The sequence below is a fragment of the Myotis lucifugus genome, unplaced genomic scaffold (genome assembly GCF_000147115.1).
Source record: "Myotis lucifugus unplaced genomic scaffold, Myoluc2.0 scaffold_169, whole genome shotgun sequence".
Classification (NCBI taxonomy): Eukaryota; Metazoa; Chordata; class Mammalia; order Chiroptera; family Vespertilionidae; genus Myotis; species Myotis lucifugus.
In genome coordinates, this window is record NW_005871217.1 from 776,446 (window position 1) to 789,544 (window position 13,099).

Genomic DNA, 13,099 nt, shown 5'->3' on the forward strand with positions numbered 1-13,099 from the left:
TGAGATAGTCCCATTTTACAGATTAAGAAAATATGGCTTGGCTGTCCTGGACTGAGATTGGGATTGAGACTGGGGTGGGGGAACCCTTCTGGCCGGCACTCAAGTGCTCAGCTGCCCTTACTATACTCTGCATCCTTGAAGCATGCTCCCAAGCTGTCCTGTTCATCCAGACTGGCATTCTCCTCCTCCTCCTCGCTCTCGGTTCTCCAGTATGCTGGCCGCTTGATGGGCCGCTTTCCTGGGGTGCGCTGGGACACAGGACTGCTCGACACTGTACCCAAACCACTGCTGGAGCTCGTACTGCTTCGGTCCTGCCCCCCGGTCCACCAGGCCTGCAGGCTGGAGGTAGCTGGGGAGGACGATGAGGACTGCAGGTTGGCCATACACAGCATGCCCTGGATGGCCTCCTGAGTGCTGGGAGAGGCAGGGGCCTCGCTGCAAGGGACAGAGGAGAAATGCTTAGGTAGTTTCTTTAGTTGTCAATGGAAATTAGTCATCAGAATAGTCAGGGAGGAGGGCCAACAGCTGAGGGGTCAGGGTGAGAGAAGGAAGAGAATTATCCCAGGTGAAAAACCAGAAATCAATAAAGGATCCAGATAGTACCACAGACTGTTTTCATCAAAAGGCCAGTCCTTCTTGCTTCAAGTCTCTCCACAGACAGCACACAATATGACAAAAAGAGGGGCGCATCTCCCTCCATGTTCATCCATGCTGCGTTCTTTCTTTGTTTTTTAAAAGACCCAGTTCTCCTTCCTTGTCTCTTCCAGCCCCTCTTCCAACTTCCCAAAACACAAAACTGATTCCCCTTGATGTCTATATAGTCTCTCTCTCCCTCTCAGACTTTAAGTTTCTTAGGACAGATTTCATGTTTACTTTACTCTTTCAGTCCAAATGCCCTGGCTAATTCTTTGTCCCTTTAAATAATAGCCTGATAAATGTTTGCTGACTGGCTGCCTTAGCCCTTTGAGTGGGAGGTAAGGGTATGTTGTTTGACTGCCTTGGAAGGGGAGATGATCAAAGCCAGTACTCACGTGAGGGCAGCATAGTCAGGTCCCCCCACCTGCCTGCTGGCCTTGAGCAGATCAAGAATTCCACCAGCTCCACTCCCATTCCCAAGCTTGCCTTCGACCCCTTCCACCATGTCCTCATCTGTTGTATAGTCCTCCTGTTGGGGAAAAAGAATATCACCTTAGCTGCCCAGGGTTGGTCAGATAAGTGCCCAATGATAGTCTCACTCCTGAAACTAGTATCTTCTCAGCACCAAGTATAGACTAGTATAAACAGAATATTCATTCTTTCATTTTCATTCTCACAGCATCTTTGTGAGGTAGGTAGTATAACTCCCATTTTACAGATAGTGAAACTAAGGCTCAGTGAAGTTAAATAGTTTGTGCAAGATCACAATAAGATATTCCAAATCAGATGCTCTTTCTGCTACCTCACACTGCTTTTATTCTACTCTGTATTAAAGACTTTTAAATATTTTAACTAAATTATAATCTTCCATTTATATGCTCAGCAGCACTTAGTACACAATCTTTCACTTAATAAATACCGTAGCCATTGAATACACAGGTAACCACCCCCCCCCCTTCCACAAGTAGAATGACAGTATCTGCCTTCTGTCTCTATAACCAGAATAAGCGGAAGACTAAACACAGGGCAGGCTCCTACCTCAATATCAAACTCAACTTCTCCTGGTTCTCGAACTCGGTTGGGGTCAGAGCAAGGCTTCGCACGGGGCAGCTTTCGGGGAAATTCTAGAAAACAAAGGTATGCACTGATCATGAAGCTAAGATTAACATCTCTAAACCAAACACCCAGGGGAAAGAAAATAAGACTATAGTATTCCTAAAAGTAATGACCACAGAAGACTGATTTAGAAAGGTTAAGAATTAGCTTACAAATAAATCTCTAGAGCAAAGGTTACATGGAGGCCTACAGAGCTGGTAAATCAGAATGTCAACAAGCTCAGGATTAATGTCTGGAGTCTATCAAGGGCACAAAAAATTCATAATAGCCCAAGAAGCAGGAAAGAGAAAGAACAGGTACCCACTTGGTCTTATTATCAGAGTCGTCTTATCCTTTCCCAATCTCTCATCAATCTGCAGTTCATCATCCGAATCCAAGTCAAATTCATCATCCATCATGTGTTCTGCCATTAGCCTAGCTTTGTCTGCCTTCCTTGCGATCTTGGCTCGCCGAGACTTGGATAAGCTCTTTACCCTCTTGGTACTAGAGGAAAACAGAACATAAAATTAGTCACACTCAAAATTGTTATGGTGGCAATTCTCTCCAACTTGATCTATAGATTCAATGCAATTCCTATCAAAATACAGCTAGATTTTTTGAAGAAATTAGTAAACTGATACTAAAATGTATACAAGCATACAAAGGTCTCAACTGGCCAAAACAATTTGGAAAAAGAACAAAGTTGGAGGACTTATACTACTCAATTTCAAAATTTACTATAAAGCTACAGTAATCCAGGTAGTGTGATAGTGACATAAGGACAGACATATGTCATTGAAACTGTACTGCAATTCTAGAAATAAACTCTTAAGTTTATGGTCAGTTGATTTCTGATAAAGGCCCCAAGACAATTCAGTCGGGATAGAATGGTCTTTTCAACAAAGGTGCTGAAATAACTGGCTATCACATGCAAAGAAATGTGGATTCGTACCTCACATGATACTCAAAAATTAACTCAAAGTGGATCATAGGTCTAAATGTAAAATCTAAAACTATAAAACTTCTAGAAGAAAATGAAAAATATCTTTGTGACCTGGGATTAGGTAAAATTCAAAATGTTTGTGCTTCAAAAGACACTATTAAGAAAATGAGCCCTAACCGGTTTGGCTCAGTGGATAGAGCATCGGCCTGCGGACTGAAAGGTCCCAGGTTCGATTCCGGCCAAGGGCATGTACCTTGGTTGTGGGCACATCCCCAGTTTGGGGTGTGCAGGAGGCAGCTGATGGATGTTTCTCTCTCATCGATGTTTCTAACTCTCTATCCCTCTCCCTTCCTCTCTGTAAAAGTCAATAAAAATATATTTTAAAAAAAAGAAAATGAAAAGACAAACCACAGACTGGGAAGAAATACTTGCAAATCACTTATCTGGGGAAGTATTTGTATCCAGAATATTTAAATAACTCTTAGAACTCTATAATAAGACACATAAACCAATTAAAATGAGCAAAAGATATGAGTAGACCTTAGTCATTGAATGCACAGGATATCTTTTTTCTAAAGATGATATACAAATGACTAATAATCACACAAAAAAATGCTCAACATTGTTAAGTCTTAAAGGAAATGAAAATTAAGCCACAATGAGATACCACTTTATATCCATCAGAATGGCTATAATTAAAAAGAGAGAGAATAACAAGTGTTAATCAGTATATGGAGTAACTTGTAATTGCTGGTGGGAATATAAAATGGTACATTTTGGAATAAAGTTTTGGTAGTTTCTTAAAAAGTTAAAAAAGAGTTACCATATGAACCAAAACTTTACTCCTAAGTAAGAAACCAAAAAATATAGCCACACAAATATTTGTTTGCAAAATGCTCATGGCACCATTATTCATAACCCAAAGTGGAATCAATCCCATGACCACCAACTAGTGAGCAGATAAACAAAATGTGGTATATCCATACAATGGAATACTATTCAGCAATAAAAAGGAATTAATGATACATACTACATCATGGATGAACCTACAAACTGCTAAAATAAACCTTATTATTAAAAAGAAACACATTTTTGGTAAATTAGTATACTTGACATATTCAGCGAATAGTCATTTGGTGAACTAGCTTTCAGTTAATTGGCTCTCATTAAATTGGCCTGTTTTCTACCTCATAGAGTTGTTGGGAGAATTAAATAAGCTAATGCAGAGACTGACACATGGTGAGTGCCCAATGTAGCTAATGAAGTTCTTGGGGCCTCAGTTTCCATATTAGTAAAATAGGGATAACAACCCTGGTCTTCAGGGTTGTTGTGAGGACTAAATAAAATAATGTATGTAAATAGCTAAGATAGAAGTTGATACAGAGTGGGTGCTCTGTAAATGGTAGCTGTTTATACCCAGATCTTTTATTAACATCTAATTTGAAAAATGTCAAACATATTCAAAAAATGTAAAAGTATACCAAATTCCCATGTACCTATCACCCAGTTAAGTTCCAGCAATTGTCAATCTTGTTTCACAGCCAATCTTGTTTCATTTACACCTCAGCCTCTGCAAAACACTGGATTACTTTGGAGAAAAGTCCAGACATAATATCATCTGGTTTCCAAATATTTCTATACCTTGACTCTGTAGGTAACTTAACAGCTGCCTCTGGCAGCTTCAGGAAGTGATAGAAGTAGAGAAGGGGAAAATGTCTCATCATGTCCTCAATAGCCATTACAGGCTGGACTCTAGGACTCTCAATTTTCTCTTCCCCAGAGACCAACCATTGGTTCTGGACAAAGGCAATGCTCAACAGTCTCAATGCTCAACAGTCTCTCTAATCTTATTCTTTAGTAACCAGGTTCTCAAATCCCAAGGATAACTCTGCTGCTTTCAGAATGTGCCCTACTCTCACCAGGTGGACCTACCACACCCACCCTTGGGATCTGAAGACAACCTTTGGTATCCTTGTCACTTGTGTTCCCACAATGTACATACTCTGTATTTGGCTCTTTACTGCTCCTGTCTGGTGTTCTGAGTGCCCAAATGATAACTCTTACTATCTTCCTCTGCCTGACCACAGGATTTCTGATGACCTACTCAGCTTCTGTTCATACCCATGCCATTATCACCTCCATCACCACCTTTCACTTCAACTTGATCATTATTTGTAAGATCTACCATTAATTAAGCATTTACTATGTGGCAGGCCCTTTGATAAGCACTTTACATACACTAACTCATTTAGTCCTCCAACAACCCTAAGTTTTATCTATAGGATAGATCTAATAAGGACACTGAGGCAGACGGGTTAGTTAACTTGCCATGGTCACACATAAACACATGTCAGAGCTGAGATTCGAACTTGGGATTGTCTGATTCCCAAGTTCATGCTTTCTGTTGTGAACAGCTATTGTTTTATTCTTTTGGAAAATGTTCTGTTAACAACTATTTTAAGAAAAGGCACACATGTTCATTGTACAAAATTAAAATGCTATTGAAGTGAAAATTTCCTCTCCTTTCTCCCCTATCCTACTTACCAGAAGTAACTACTGTTATAAGTTTGGTTGACAAGTATAAAATAATAAATATATTTATTTGTGTGAATGTGCATAAAATATCTCTGGAAGGAAATCGTTGACACTGATTGTCCATGGGGAGGGGAATTGGGGAACAGAGAGGAGTGGGAGCAAAATTTTTCACTATGTATTCTTTCACGCTTTTTGAATTTTAAACTGTATAAATTAAAATTTAAACCTCTTCAAACAAGTTAAAAATAAAGGAATATATGATCATGTCAACTAATGTCACCCCAATAAATTTAATTTAAAAAATAAAGGGGAAAGTCTGTATATTGCTTTTCTACACACATGCATTTTTTTTAATGAAAATGGAACTATCCCTATATATTATTTTATAAACTGATTTTTTCACTTAAGGATTTAACCTTGGACGGTTCATCATGTCAATAGATATTAAACTCATTCCTTTTTAACAGCTGCATGGTATTCTATTCTACAGATGTACCATAATTTATCCAACCCTAACTGATGAACATGTTTCCAATTACTATTATGAACAATGATGTGAGCATTTCTTTGTATACACCTGTGCAAATATTTCTGCAAAATAAATTCCTAAAAATTGAATCGCAAAAGGTATATACAAAACTAATGCTCTTAACCGGTATGCTATACTACCTCTTATACCTGCCAGCAGTTCTGACCCACTGACTGGCTGGAATTTCTAGAACTTACACAAGATTTTTCTCAGGATTGCCAATTAGATTCTAGACCTCTCCCCTCCCTACCCATAAACGCAATCATGATTCTCTGAACGAAGTAATGATATCTGATAATATCCAGGTATTTCTCCAAATGCAGTCCCTCCCCGACCGTGTTACAGTCCCAGATCCCAATTCCATGCCCTGTGTTAGTGGCATGTTGCCACCAACAGTCCCAGTATCTGTGTTCATTCTTCCCACCTCACCTGCCATTAGACATCAATAAGGCCAGCGGGCCCTCATTCCCATCAACGTCCAAGTCTGGCGAGTCATCATCTGAGTCATTCAAGCAGGTACCAGTGATGTTGAACTGCAGGAGGAGGATGCTCAGTTGTCACCTGTCTGGGTCTCCCATGTGAATCAGTAACAGGCCATGGGTCTTCCATGGCCAGTTCCCTCCAGTTTCACTGGTTTAGTTCACTGTCAAAACCACCTGAATGAAGGCCTTCTACTACACTGTGCCACTCCCCACTTTGCACCCCAAATGATCACAGGAATAGGAGGTTGAGAATGGCTGGCTCAGAGGGAACCCTATCAATCTTATAAAGCATGTTCCCTAAAAAGAGGGGGGGAGCACCTTCACATACCCAGAGAAGGCACCACAATCTTGAAGCAAGTCGGCGCCCTGGACGAGAGCTTTTCTCAAGGACCTGTTCGAGACTTCAACCTGGCACTCACAGAGCATGTTCTCAAATGTCATTCTCATCCAAGCATTTCAAGATTCAGCTTGTGTCATGTTTTCTGAGAAGAGCTCCTGATCATTGCCCCTACCCAGATAGAATCATCACCCTCTGGGTCCTAGGGTCCCACACATACCCAACTGTGGTATCTACAACACTTCATTGCACTCATTTTTTATGCCTGTATTTCTCACTAGCCTGTCAGCCTCTTGAAGGTTACATCTATAGCATCTATCACAGTGCCCAGCATAGACAAGGTCTCAATAAATGCCTATTAAATTAGTGGGACTGGTAGCCAAACACCAGGGGCCCTAAGGGACATGGGAAAACAGGATATCCTGTCATTTTGAAGCTCTGCTCTTCCAAGGGACACAAAAGGGTTGGGCTGAACCCATGGGCCAGCACCCACCTTTTCTTTCTGGGAAGAGCCTGTCTTCAGTGCCTGATGATTGTATATGTCCATGAGATTATAGCTCAATTGGCCAGCAGGCCCCAAGGCTGAGCTCTCCTTGCCCTTTCGCTCAGCCTTCTTGAAGAGTTCCTTGGGCTTCAGGCCTTTCTTCTTTGAATCAGTTTTGGAGGGCATTGACAGCCTGGATATGGCTATTGAAGTGGGATGGCCTGGCCTGGTTAAGGGAATGGAGCCGCCTGGGAAGATCCTCTGCATCCCAAAGATACTGCTCGTATTCCCAACCTTCTGTTGGAAGATATCCTACAAGAGTGTTAGTACACAAGGGGGTTAGAGCTTACTCAAGGGTTCTCTCTGCTAAGAGCAGAGGTCCATTCATGGCACTGGCGGCACAGCCAATGGAAGTGGCTTACAAATGCTCCACATATGCACACCTTAGTTTTTGCACAATGAGTCATCAAAAATTTGGGTGGCATTTCTTTACCCAGCCATTGACAAATATGAAGAAGACGAGCAGAGGAAAAGCCCAGCATTATTGTCAAAACTGGAGATAAGTGGGTAGGGGCTGGGAGGAGGGGGGCAAAGGTGGGGAAAATGGGAGATATCTGTAATACTATCAACAATAAAAATATATTTAAAAACTGGAGAGAAAAGACTCCAAGAGCAGCTGATATGAGACAAAATAATTGAGTACTAAACTGGTAGTTCCAACTCTAAGGACTGCAGGATTTGAGAGAAAGAAAGAGGTTCTAGTCTGAATTCTGGTACTAGCTACTTCTGTGGCCTCAGATAGTAATCTGACCACTCGGGGCTCTGTCTACTCAGCTGTAAAATTAAATAATTAGACTAGATAGGTGGTTTGCAAAGATCTTTTCTGTGGCTCCTTTCAGCTTATTGGGAGGAGCCCTGAGGATTGGAGGGACCTAGTGGAGCGCTAAGCATCTCACCTTCATCTTATTCACAGCAGCTGTGCTTTGACTGATTGTATATATTAGACTTTCAAGTAAAATCTTATTTAAAATATTTGAAAGCCAATGGATCAGATATGATCCATCACTAAGTCCTCTTCCAAGAACTCCAAAGTTCTATGTATACAAAAGTGATTTAAGTCGAAAGAGCTGGGGAAAGGGTAGGCTTTTTAATTAAACCCGAAGGATTCTGACAAAAGGGAGTGAAGGAAAATGAGGTAGGAGGTGGACCATGTAAGGTATGCTCTAGGCAGTGAAACATGCTGTAAGCGGTGAGGCTAGAAGCCCAAGTTCCCAGTAGCTCACTCTGACTACCCTTCAGCATGGATTTAGTGCTAAATGGAACTTTATAGCTTCTGAGTGGAAGGAAAATTTAAATTTCCTCAAGTCCCATTCTCCTCTGGTGCCTCTGCTACTTCACCAGCCCACACTGAGTTCTCTCTTTGCTGCAAAACCTACTAATAACAATGGCTCACATTTATTGAGTACTTACTCTGCCAGGCACTGTGCGAGGGGCTCTACATACATAAGCTCTTAATTCTAACAAAACTCTGAAAAGGTGGAGTTATCTCAACCTTACAGATAAGGATACTGGGGCTCTGAAAGGCTTGCAAGTGACAGAGCAGGAACCAGAACCCAAGTTTCTCTGAGTCTCTTACCACTATACCTTACTGCCTCGTGGTCTATGCCACCTGTTGAAACATGGCTTTGTAATCATCTTCAACCCGGGAGAACTGTCATTTTGTAGAATGCAGAGACTGAATCAAAATATTAATAACAACAATAACTACTATTATGACTTCCACCACCCAATATCACTATGACCCACCATCAGAATTTACTGAGAACCAACTGTGTGCCAAACACTATAACTAATGATCAACCTACATGACCTTATTTAATCCTTTTAACAACCCCTGAGTAGGTATAATTATACCCACTTTAGAGATGAGGAAACGAGGCTTAGACAGGTTAACTTTGCCGGGTCTCCTACTAGACTGTGAGTTCTTTGTGGGCAGACATTGTATTATGTATCCTAAGCACCTAACCCAATGTGTCACACACTTAAAGCACATAATATATTTGAATTAACAAATAAATGAATGAATAGAGTCCTTGGTTGGGCCTTCCCAACCCTTCCCCTAATCCCTTATGCCAAGTGCAGAGGCCTGACCTGCCACTTGAGCCTCAAGCCCTTCCCAAACACCTCCCCTGCTCCCATGCTTCTTACTTCCACCAGGCGAATCTCCCTAGCCAGATCTTTAATGAGCTGTACAGTCCGTACTGTGTCCGGGATCTCCTCCTCATGTTCTGGCAGAGCCTGTCAAACAAAAAGCATCAGGACAGACCCACACGTAAATAACTGATTTTTGACAAAGGTTCCAAAGTAATTCAAAAGAAAGGGTAGTAACACATGGTACTGGACCGATTAGATATTCATATGCCCCAAAAGAACCTTAACCCATATCCGGCACCATACACAAAGACACACATACAAACTCAAAATGGATCACAGGCCTAAACGTAACATCTAAAACTATAAACCATTTAGAAGAAAGTGGAGGAGAAAATCTTTATGACCTTGGGTAAGGCAAAGATCTGTTAGGACACAAAAAGCATGAATCATAAAAGAAAAAACTGATAAACTGGACTTAATAAAAAAAGAAAAACATCTCTGGGAAAAACACTGTTAAGACAAACCATAGGCTCAGAGAAAATATTTACAAAACATATATCTGATAAAGGACAGTGTCAAGAAGTGTGAGGAACTCAGATGAAGGCTTGGGCCACACCCCTCAAAAAGTCAAGGACCTCAGGGAGATCCCTGGGAACATTCCTTCCTCCCCACGTGTGAGGACAGAACTCAGTGCTGAATAGTTACTGGCCCACAGCTAGCTCAACAGCAACCCAGGATGAGAGCTGTTAGTTGTCTCTCTTAATTCCTTTGCAATCTTTTTGAGTCCTCGAGATTTACATGTTTATGTAGCCAGATCTGTCAAGCTTTTCCTTTGTGATTTCTTCCATCAGTTTTCACTTCACTTCAGTATCCAGAGGATTGATAAAAATTCCTCAGCATTTACTTCTTGTTTCCCATGCTTTGATTCTTTTTTCCTTTAACTCTTTTAATCCATCTGGAATTTATTTTGATGGCTGGGCAGGAGCTGACTCCTAAAACCCATATGACCAGCTGGATAACCTTAACAACCTCCTCCTCCCACCCAGCCCAGGGGCTCTGGAAACGTGGGGAGCAAGTGTTTCTCACAGAAGTCAGTCATCTGCACGTCACAAAAGACTTGTTCCACAAGCATAGCTCCTCAGATCTCTGTCCTACTCTCCCTTTGGCCACACTACTTGGGGCCATCCCTTGGTCCCTGGGGCAATGCTGGCCCAAGGCATGAGTGCTTAGAACCCATCCACTTCCCTCCCTTTTGGTGTTTCTGGGAGAGTCACGCTAAAGTTCACTAAATGGGGGGCAGGAGGGTCAGAGATGAAACTCAAGGTAGCCACACCTGAATGATGTAAAGATGTAAAGAAACAGAATTGTAGGCTAAGGCCCAAGCCTTGTAGATGTGTCTAGGGAGCAAGAGAGAGCACAAAACATGAAGTCCGAGGATATCTGAATATTGAATTTTTAAAATTCAATAGGGGAAGTTCGGCAACAGGAAATGGGGAGATCTCCTTAGGCCACTATATGTAGGAAGAGAAGTCTATAAAAATATCAGAAGCACTCTAGCTGTTTTGGCTCAGTGGATAGAGCATCAATCTGCAGACTGAAGGGTCCCGGGTTTGAATCCAGTCAAGGGCATGTACCGATCCCGGTTGGGGTGCATGCGGAGGCAACCAATCCATTTGTCTCTCTCACATTAATGCCTCTCTCTCTCTGTCTCTCCCCCTCTCTTCCACTCCCTCTAAAAATCAATGAAAAAATATCCTTGGGTGAGGATTAACAAATATAGATATACTAGAGGCCCAGTGCAGGAATTCGTGCACGGGTGAAGTATGGCCGGCCTGCCCCGATCAGGGCTAATTGGGACAGGCTGGCTGGGGGGAGGGGCAGTGGGTGGTTGGCCAGCCGGCCCCACCCCGCCCCCCTGGTCGAGGGGACAATTTGCATATTAGCCTTTTATTATATAGGATGCGTATGTGTGTGTGTGTGTGTATGTGTATGTACATACACATATATACATATATATCAAAAGCATAAAAAATATTGATATGTCTTCTATTTTTGCATTTCTTAAAATTGCTTTTTTAAAAATTCAGTATTTTGAGTAGATAATCCATTTACAAAATTTTAAAAAATCAAACAATATCAAAAGATATATACTGAAAAGCCTCATCAGCCCCATTAGGTCATCAGCTCCATTAGGCCACCCCCATATGCCACTTTTATTAGTTTTTTCTGCATCTCTCCAGATTGTGTCTTAGGGCAAACATTAAGCACATACAAATATAATTATTGTTTTCCCCCTTTTTACACATAAGGTAACACACTATATACACGGTTCTATACCTTTACTTGACAAATTCTAGAGATCTTTCCAAATCAGTACATAGAACTTACTGACTCTCTTCTATAGCTATTTAATATTCAACTGGCTAGATGGATATTGATATATTTCTAAAAAGCCATTTTAGCAGTATGCACCAAGAGTCATACATTTTTTCCATATACTTTGATCAATTGCTCTTCTAGGAATCTATCCTGAAGAAACTTCAATCAAGAGATCAGGGACAGCCCAACTGTTGTGGTTCAGTGGCTGAACATCAACCCATGAACCAGGATTTCCGGTCAGGGCACATGCCTGGGTTTTGGGCTCGATCCCCAGTAGGGGGCATGCAAGAAATAGCTGATGGATGTTGATGTTTCTCTCTCATCATTGATGTTTCTATGTCCCTCTCCCATCCTCTCTCTGAAATCAATAAAAACATTTTTTTAAAAGACACGCAGGCCCTGACCGGTTTGGCTCAGTGGATAGAGCGTCGGCCAGGTTCGATTCCGGTCAAAGGCATGTACCTTGGTTGTGGGCACATCCCTGGTAAGGGGTGTGCAGAAGGCAGCTGATCGATGTTTCTCTCTCATCGATGTTTCTGGCTCTCTATCCCTCTCCCTTCATCTCTGTAAAAAAATCAGTAAAATATATTTTTTTAAAAATATATAAATAAATAAATAAATAAATAAAAGACACGCAGGACAAAAACTAATACAAACAGATATACACTGCATGATTTTCTACAACTGCCCCCCAAATAAATGGATAAATAAAAAGAAAGGAACAATACACAAGTAGTCAGGTAAGGATGATACATACCTGCAAAAGAATATCATGTAACTATTAAATGTTTACGGAGAACTTTGGTGACACAGGAAAATTAAGATAAGCCAACCAATTCAGATATAAAATTGTATGTACAGGATGACAGAAATTATGTTTTTTAAATGCATATAAGAAAGGTCAGAAGAAAATACTGTGGAACCTCGTTTCTTGAACCTAATTCATTCCAGAAGGCTGTTCGAGAAGCGATTTGTTCAAAAACTGCATCATTTTTCCCCATTAAAAATAATGTAAATTGAATTAATACATTCCAGACCCCCAAATGATTCTGTTTCAACCTTTCTTATATACAGTACATGTGTAATGTACTGTTTAATTTATAAATAAACACTTCTTTTCTTAACTTTATAGAACCACCTCCTACTAGCCTTAAAGGAATTTTTCATATATCACTGCCTCAGAAGTTTTATCACTGGGCTAACTGCTTTTCCTTTATCCAATCAACAACAGTTTTTCTACCTATTCAATTGCTTGTGGTTGCTGTTTTGTGAGCATTTTCACACTCTTAGCAACATTAGCACTCTTGATGGCCTCTTTGTGTTTTAAAATTGTGCTAATCCAGCAACAAAAGCATTCTCTCCTTTGCTTGTTGCCTTCCATACACTTTGTCACGTTGAGATAACAGCACGAAAGGGCTGTCAGGTCGAAAACTGAAGTTTTGGTCTACAAGGGAGACTTTTCTGTGAACAACTTTCTTGGTCAAGAACTGAATTGTTCGAGATGGGAGATGTTTGAGAAATGAGG

General features: G+C 41.0%; 1 protein-coding gene across 12 annotated transcripts in view; it reads right to left on the reverse strand.

Annotated features, from left to right (window-relative positions):
* Positions 1–13,099, reverse strand: part of PHF8 (PHD finger protein 8) — a 78,442-nt gene that overhangs the window by 22,909 nt on the left and 42,434 nt on the right. For 11 of the 12 annotated variants that reach the window (XR_002831049.1, XR_002831051.1, XR_002831053.1 and 8 more), the window contains exons 12-18: positions 9,250–9,339; positions 7,051–7,353; positions 6,168–6,271; positions 2,057–2,235; positions 1,675–1,760; positions 1,032–1,165; positions 122–435 (exon numbers count right to left, since the gene is read on the reverse strand). Coding sequence is in view for 6 of the 12 variants with exons in the window: in XM_023759991.1 (XP_023615759.1) it covers positions 122–435; positions 1,032–1,165; positions 1,675–1,760; positions 2,057–2,235; positions 6,168–6,271; positions 7,051–7,353; positions 9,250–9,339 (1,210 nt within the window). In the remaining 6 variants the exon portion in view is untranslated. The remainder of the gene's footprint in view (positions 1–121; positions 436–1,031; positions 1,166–1,674; positions 1,761–2,056; positions 2,236–6,167; positions 6,272–7,050; positions 7,354–9,249; positions 9,340–13,099) is intronic. The other variant, XM_023759992.1, reaches the window with a different exon arrangement.